This window comes from Punica granatum, chromosome 4 (genome assembly GCF_007655135.1).
Source record: "Punica granatum isolate Tunisia-2019 chromosome 4, ASM765513v2, whole genome shotgun sequence".
NCBI classification, from domain to species: domain Eukaryota; kingdom Viridiplantae; phylum Streptophyta; class Magnoliopsida; order Myrtales; family Lythraceae; genus Punica; species Punica granatum.
Genome location: NC_045130.1, coordinates 30,143,951 through 30,151,891, shown reverse-complemented (window position 1 = coordinate 30,151,891; position 7,941 = coordinate 30,143,951). Strand labels below are relative to the sequence as shown.

The following is a 7,941-nucleotide window of genomic DNA, read 5'->3' as shown; positions in this document are numbered from 1 at the left end:
GAACCATTTTGTACGCATTTTGATTAACCCACCTCCTCAAGCAAGTCATATGCAGGCCATCCATGCTCGTTTTAGGCAATTCCCAAGATAATTGCTGCTAGCATCTAATCTAATGGATTAAATCAATCGTGCTAGTGTCAAGCCTATATGATACGTTGATCTGGCCTTGGTTTCGAGGCACTTTCAATAAAATTTGAATCCCTACGAGTATTCCCATTGTGCGTGTAATTAGCTGTTACCCCACATTCTCGTGCCTAAAACAACTATATTTTTTGAATTATCAAAGATGATGTAATACAAAAGCGTTTTCTTTTCACCTGATAATAATTTTTTTTAAGTAATATCATTTTATTAACTATTGAAATTTTTATTTTATTATATAAAATTTATGGGTTGCCCTTTTATTTCTTAATTGCTATCGTTGGAGAGAGAGAGAGTATAGAAAAATGAAATAAAGATGGGATTTGTGTTAATGTTGTAATTAGTATATTGTTATTAATTGCCGAAAGAAGAAACCGAATATTGATGAAGTGAGAGAGAGGAAGGGGAAGAGCTCTCCGACACTGACACGAAAGGTTGCAAGGCAACAGTGTCACATCGTCGGCGAATCGCATCCCGCGGGCACGGCGGGCATGCACATATACATCACAGTCCACCATCACCATGTCCCTCCCTCCTCCATAAATCCTGGCGTCTCTCTCTCTCTACACCCCCCCTTCTCTCTATTGACTCCTTCTCCCTCCCTGCCCTGTAGTCTCGCAAGAAACTCTGACACCTGCCCTCTCCTTGTAGCCCCCTCTGTTCATCCCTCCAATCCGCGAGTCTTCGGTCCTCCTTCAGCTGAGGCTCGCCGGAGCTCAACCCCAGCTGCAGCTCACCTGCCCGTACCCTCTTCTTGCCTTGCCCGTTGGGATAGCCGTGATTGCTTGCTTAAAAGTCCTCTGTCAAGTCCCGACCCGTTTGCCCCCCGTTCTGGGTTTTCCAGGTATCGCATGCAAGATTGATTATTTCCTTTTATTTTGATGAGCTTTCAAGATCCGGGGTTCCGGGTACTGGAAATAAAGCTGCGGCTACCTTCTATTGAGCTCTGTGGCTGCATGTGTAGTATAATGAATCATGTCGATGTTGTGGGCTGTTCTTCGTTTGTCCGCTGATGATAGATTTGTCCGTTCTCTGTTAATGGGTGTTTCGGGCGCGACCGGGGCATCAAATTTAGCAGAATTCTTTCATGTTGTTGGGTTCGCTGTTTCGGTCGGTGAGATCCATCACCAGTTATTTAAACAGTAGGATTTATCATTTGGGACTTTCTAGGAGTACTAGATTAATTAACGTGGGACTCTAGCGACTGTCTTGTTTTTTGCTGTTCGAGTCCAAACTTACCCTGTTCGACTTTCCTTTTGTCAGGCAATCATACATATTTTCTGTTTTAAATTTATTTCTTCTTTGGGAAGTTTTGTTGGTTGAAGCTTAAGCATTTGAAGATATTTGAGTTCTTGTTGCTAATTTCTGAATCTTTCCATCCTTGTGCTGGACATAAAATTCCGTGCAAACTTCTTAGATGATGCTTAGTTCATAAGAGTATCAGTTATATTGGCATTCAAGGTTTTCAAATTAGATTCTTCATTGGGCCATTTTCACTATGTGTAAAGTCGAAGGAGCACCTATCTGATTTCTCAGCTGTGGCACTACATTGTAACTGATATTCTTTTCTTTCCTTATCTGAGATGATGTCGGGGCTGTTTCTGATGGTAGCCTTTCCTTGCTATTTCTCTGCAGTTTGTTATGAGAACAAGTAGAAGCCTCGATTGTCTATGAAGTCCTTAAAATCATGGAAGATGAATTTGAAGAAGAAGAATCCATTTCGTGATGGGGTAGGTTTCGTCCTTACTTCACAATTTCAGAATACAAGGGCTTGGGTGGTTAATTACTGCTTTGGAACTTGTTTTACAGGGAAAATGTGGACTCAAGATGAAGCCATTCCCATGTATGGGGATACTATGCATAGGAATGTTGTTTATTGTGTACAGAACGATGATACATCAATATCACGAAACCCAGGTTAGCTTACTACTCAGCAATCTACTCACATAAAATTGTCATTCATATCATCCGCTCCTCTATGCACCTAAATTGTTATTCACATCATCTACTTCAGGGTCTTAGAACCGTTTTGGTTACTGGTTAACCGGGAAAAAGTTTTGATGTTCTAGTTTTATCTCCGTGAAAAAAATTAGAGAAAATTGTGTTGGACTATACTTGACTAGGCGATTTATAGTTCAGCATGTCTAGAACAGGTCCTCGTAGTTTTCTAGAGCCAAACAGAGCCTTCTACTTATATTCCCAGCAATAATTCATGACTTCCATGCACTTAGCTCAGGCAGTCCGGTTAATTTCTTGCCAGTACTGTTCTTGTTAAGTGCTTTACCCTGTTGAAATGGATTTATTGAACAAGTGCTTCATTCAATGAAGGGATTTATTCTTCCAAATTCGCATCAAATCATTCTTGATATGCTGTGTTGTTGTAGGGGTCATGCTTCTCCACTTTAACTCTAGAGCGCAATTTTCTTTTGACATTAGGATATTAGTGTTTTAGTTCCCTTTGCTTTCTTCTTATTATGCTGACTTTTGACCTATTTTTGCTCTTGCACTCCTCAGATGGATGACAGGATGTACGAGAAGATGTACCCGTTTGATGTGTCCGCGGTATAAAGTCCTATTTCTGCACTTATTCCTAGTTTTCCACTACTTGTATACTGTCATCTTGTTTAAGTATTGAATTCATACTTCTCTGTTCAGGAAATTCACCTTTTGCCTTGGAAATTGAGGAATTTGCCTCGTGGTATTGTACAAGCTGCGTCTGACTTGGAGTTGAGGCCTCTATGGTCCCATAGCAATTCAAAGTCAAAGGTCAGTTTTGGTGTTTTCTGCACTTTACCATCAATAGTCCATGTATGTAGGATTTCTTTTCCTTGTTTTCTGACCAAACTGAAATCTATAGGCTCTCTCTATGTTTTGCGTTGTGCAAAATTTTCATATGTTCCTTATCTTTATTGCTGGCCCATTTTTGGCCATGGAATGATGAGGAAAAAAAATATGGCATTCCATACCGTGTAGTGTTTGCACATCGATCCATACGAATTGTACTTTTTTAAAAACCTTATGTTATATTTTGTTGGTGTTTTAATTTTTCAGGTTGGTGCTTCCAGTGCAAAGATTGAATATCCCACTGGCCATTACTTACTGGCCATGCCTGTTGGGATTAAGCAAAAGCACAATGTTGATGCAGTTGTGCAAAAGGTAATATATTTTCATGGTAGCTTGTAATGGACAAAATTTTCTGGTAAATATTGCCTTGTATCATAAAGAAAGAAACAGAAATTGTCACATTTTTTGCCATCTTTTTACAAAAGGAATGGCTTTCTGTTTTGGGAGCTTAATATTCTTACTCTTTCTAATCTCTTCGATTTCAGTTTCTTCCAGAGAACTTTACGGTCATCCTGTTCCATTATGATGGCAAAGTGAACGAGTGGAACGATTTGGAATGGAGTGGGCAGGCATTACATATTGTTGCTCAGAACCAAACAAAATGGTGGGGAGTCTTAAATCCTTAACAAAATCTTTTGAAGGAGTAAAAGTTCAAAGAAGGAAAAAAAAGGGGAAGAGAGGGGGGGGGGAGGAAATTAAATTGAAAAAGCAAGCCAGGACTCTTTCTGGTTCCTCTTCTTCAATTTACTCTTCTTGGAAAATGAAAAATTCGAAGGAAAATGCTTCGCAAAATGCTTTATTCTGCAGCACGTCATGCATATCTTCCCCATTCCTGGTCTTCAAAAAGGACTTTAAAAAAAAAAGAAAAGAAGAAACACTAAAAATTTTCCATGTCTTCAAGAGCAAGTTAGCTCTGTTTTCTTCGTATATGTGTCTAATTCGTGCATGAAAAAGGTGTTTAAAACCTAGATATTGAGTGATATTTCGATAAAAAATTTTAGACAGATGGTTCTCTCTCTGCAATTGATCGGGCATAAACTCGTAAAACTTTGGGTCACTTAAGAGTTTCCTCTGTTGGAACTTTCCTGGCCAGGTGGTTTGCGAAACGATTTCTGCACCCAAATGTTGTTTCCTTGTATGACTACATATTCCTTTGGGACGAAGATTTGGGAGTCAAGCACTTTCATCCAGCAAAGTATAATTTCGTTGGCTCTCAATTATTTCCATTTCTTGGAAATGCGAATTTAATTTGAGAAACTTGACACACTAAAGTACTTTTGCTTTTTGCAGTTACCTGAAGATTGTGAAATCTGCAGGACTGGAGATATCTCAGCCCGCTTTAGACCCGAACTCAACTGATATACATCACAGGATAACAATACGTTCAAGAACGAAGAAGTTCCATAGGTATGAGGCAATTTATATTCTTTAAAGTTAAATCTGCCTCATGATTTTTCACTCACTTCGATGAGAATGTCTGGAGCAGAAGGGTCTGGGATGCGAGAGGCAGTGTGAAGTGTACGAACACTAGTTGGGGCCCACCATGCACTGGGTAAGTGCAAGACATCCATATTTTTTATGAGTACGACGAATCAACTTTCTGCAATTAAGATTGATCCCTAGACTTGTTTCCTAGCTTTTAGACATTGTAATGGGAGCTGTTCTTTGTTTACTCTGTGGGTGTAGATTTGTGGAAGGCATGGCCCCAGTTTTCTCGAGAGCTGCTTGGTTTTGTACTTGGCATCTATTACAGGTACCTTGACACTCTCCTGTCACACCAATTAATGGAGCTCGTATGATGGTGTGTACAGATAATTATGTTTGCATTCCATATTCTGGTACTAGCTTGTTCATCCAAGATCTGTAGTCTTGGTACTTGGTGCAAATATGTTGAAAACCTTGAATTAAAATGTTTAGTCTTTGTTTTACGGGTACATTAAAGTTATTCCTCTTTAACATAGAGGTAAATAGTGAAATTTATGGGATTCTGATATTTTCTCAGTTCTGATCCCTTTCTTTCGAGAAGATGCTGGATTTATTCTCGTCATTAAGTTTGTACATTGTATCTCACTCTATTTTGTGGAACTGATCCGGGTCTGTTGTTGCTTTTGTTTTTTCAGAATGATTTAGTTCACGGTTGGGGAATGGACATGAAACTTGGGTACTGTGCACAGGTAACAGTCAGCACCATTTGAATTGATCACCGTGGTCTTTTCTTCTGCAACCATCTTATATCTTCGTATCTCTGTTGTTTCTTTCTGTGTTTAGATAATCTTTCTCAGTTATAAAATAATGATAACGTCAAACAATCAGGAGCCAAAGTAAATTATATTAAGCTCATATCTGAGAGCTACCATCTATTAATGCGTGGTTGTATTTGCTGGCGAATCTTACGGTTTGTTAATTTGGCTTATTACAGGGTGACCGAACAAAGAAGGTTGGGGTTGTCGATAGCGAGTACATAGTTCATCAGGGTATACAAACTCTTGGTGGAGGCGGCCATCCTGGGAAAAAGGTCTCGGCCATTCCTTTCCCCTCATTTTGTGTTCGACTGTAATCAATGAAAAATAAGACACCTTAATAAGACTGTGTTCCACCTTAGTGTCCTGTGGGTGACCACTCGCTATTGAGGGAGTTTACTGGGATTCTTTCAGTTGAATAAGTTGCGCGATTCTCGTCTAACCTTTTTTGCTTACTATTTGCGGTTTTCCCTTTTTAGGCTTCATATTCTGAAGAACAATCGAAGGTTAGAACAGTCTCTGGCTGTTTTCCTTTCTTTAGTAAAAGCATCAATCATGTGGATATGGTTTCACTGATTCATTGATTGTTTTTCTTCTTGTTTCTGCTGATTCCAGAGGCACAGTTCTTCTGTTGATGTCCGAGCAGAGGTGAGACTCGATAAAATTCTTGGACATTTTCAAAATTTGCTCCATAAATGTGGCTTTCTTTCGGAACAGAACATTTCGGAACTGTGATGGACTTTTTAATGGCAGATCCGGAGGCAGTCAACGCGGGAGCTAGATGTCTTCAAGAAGAGGTGGAACAAAGCGGTGGAAGAAGACAAGGACTGGTCTGACCCTTTTACGAAGGACTCGGTCGTCCCTGGAGACGAATACATGAGGCGGAGGAAAGCCAAGCGCCGCCGTAAGCATCGGGCATGAAATGGTTCGTTCATAGGTTGAATCTGGTCGGGTCAATACGGTTTAGAATAAAATCTTCTTCACACTTGTAATTGTAGGGTATATGGCATACATTGAATGCTGATGATTAAATTCATTAATTCCTTAACAACCCCACTGGTCTAATCTTTAGATCTGAAAGCTTTCTGGCCGTTTTGCTCGCTTTCTCGGTCTCATCTTTCTGACCATTTATAATGGCAAGTCCGGTTCTCCGGTCATACTTGCAATATGTTAATTTGTATAGTATATATCTACGGGGTTCTAAACTCTCTTGGTGGACAGCTTATAGGCTAAGGACACAAGTCCAGTGTGATAATAGAAAATGCAGGCCTGACTTTAATTTACTAGTGCATCTGGAAGGTTACTTGTTTCAGATAAAAAATTTGATTACTGACAGTGCAGTTTGTCAACTGTTTCATAGTTTGTAATTGGTGTAATTGATGTGGAGACTTTGAATCGAACGGAAGCATTAAAACCTTCGTACGCAGATTGTGATTGGGTCGGCCAAATGGAAGGGGTGAAGCATAGGATTGAACAAAAATGAGATGCTTAGTGGTTGGACGGGAGGGTCGCGTCCAATAATAAATGGACGGAAGTAAAACATGGGAATGGCCGGTGGGTTCAAGTCAGTATGCCTTATTCAATTCAATTGCTCCAATAAAGTAGTTTGGAAATTTCCAAAGGGGAGAGGTTAAAGGGAATGAATGAGTTGATAATCCAAGAAAATTAATTAATAAATTTTCATTTGATTTCTCATCGAGGAGCTCTCTATGTCCACAAATATAAGAAATTCTCATTCATCTAGAAGTTTAAGGTTCATAATTTCTAGATCTTAATTCCTTATTCTTCCGATCCAAATCAGGAGTCCGTCCCTTTTGTCGAAGAACAAGCTTAATGTCATTTCCGAAAAATTGTGTGTTTTTTTTTTTGACAATGAATTGACTAGATTTGTTTTGTATGATCTGGTTGGGTTTTATGAAGGTCTGTAGGGTTTCTAAGTTGATTTTTTAATCTAATGTTCCAAAAAAAAAAAAGTACCTTCAACTACATTTTTTGCGCTCATGCTCTATTTCAACTTTTTTTTTTCCTTTCAATTACAAGGAGGTCAACGAATTTAATATAATAAAATAGAAATTTTAATAACTAATAAAGGATATGTGTCGCGTTACACATTTTTTTCCCCTCAACTTAGTTCTATGAATGTCATACACTTTTGTTCACTTTTCTTTTTTTTTTTTTGGTGAAAACGCTTTGTCCTCTTTTAATTGTATTGTCCACTTTTCTTTGGGATAAATTACCAAAAAAAATTACAAAATTTACACTTTATATCAATTTTAACACAATTTCTATCAATTCACCAACTATCGATTCAGTAAAAATTATAGCACGATGCCACATTTTCCATTAATTTTAACGAAAAATGTTGATGTGGCACTTGTTGGTGTCACTTTGCTCACAATGATTGGGCCTCAAATATCTTATTATAAAAGATATTCTAACTATTAAAAAATAGGGGAAAACCCAACAATGAAGGAAGAAGAGAGGGGAGGCTGGCGGTAAAGGGCTGCCTGGTTGCTGCCGCCACTCCAATTGGGGTCGCTGGTGATCTCAGGAAGAGTGGGGGCTGGTGGTGGGAGGTCAACATCGGCCACCACCCCTAATCGGAGTCGAGAACCATGGGTTTCCAATTACAATATCGGAGAAACTGATCATTAAATTAAAAAAACAAAAGGAAAATGATTATTAATGAAAAATAAAAAGAAACTGAAAATTTGGC

The 7,941-nt window shown here is 38.9% G+C and overlaps 1 protein-coding gene across 2 annotated transcripts; it reads left to right on the top strand.

The window, feature by feature from the left end:
- Nucleotides 1–512: 512 nt before the first annotated feature.
- LOC116204949 lies at nucleotides 513–6,430 on the top strand. Of its 2 annotated transcripts, XM_031537335.1 has the most exons (16): nucleotides 514–985; nucleotides 1,777–1,871; nucleotides 1,951–2,058; nucleotides 2,656–2,703; nucleotides 2,797–2,907; nucleotides 3,193–3,297; nucleotides 3,471–3,589; nucleotides 4,079–4,180; nucleotides 4,276–4,392; nucleotides 4,472–4,537; nucleotides 4,672–4,738; nucleotides 5,106–5,159; nucleotides 5,405–5,500; nucleotides 5,705–5,731; nucleotides 5,841–5,873; nucleotides 5,979–6,430. In XM_031537335.1, exons 2-16 carry the CDS (start codon nucleotides 1,812–1,814, stop codon nucleotides 6,144–6,146), a joined length of 1,281 nt encoding a protein of 426 aa, XP_031393195.1. In that variant the 5' UTR covers nucleotides 514–985; nucleotides 1,777–1,811; the 3' UTR covers nucleotides 6,147–6,430. The 2 variants fall into 2 exon arrangements, with proteins under 2 accessions (XP_031393196.1, XP_031393195.1); XM_031537336.1 differs by lacking the exon at nucleotides 4,079–4,180 and having other exon boundaries at nucleotides 513–985.
- Nucleotides 6,431–7,941: the final 1,511 nt, after the last annotated feature.

Excerpts from the sequence above, each read along its gene's own strand:
- LOC116204949 (XM_031537335.1), top strand. The coding sequence starts at position 1,812 with ATGAAGTCCTTAAAATCATGGAAGATGAATTTGAAGAAGAAGAATCCA. Across the intron at positions 5,160-5,404 it reads AACTTGGGTACTGTGCACAG|GGTGACCGAACAAAGAAGGT; the intron begins GTAACAGTCAGC and ends GGCTTATTACAG. Across the intron at positions 5,874-5,978 it reads CTGTTGATGTCCGAGCAGAG|ATCCGGAGGCAGTCAACGCG; the intron begins GTGAGACTCGAT and ends TTTTAATGGCAG.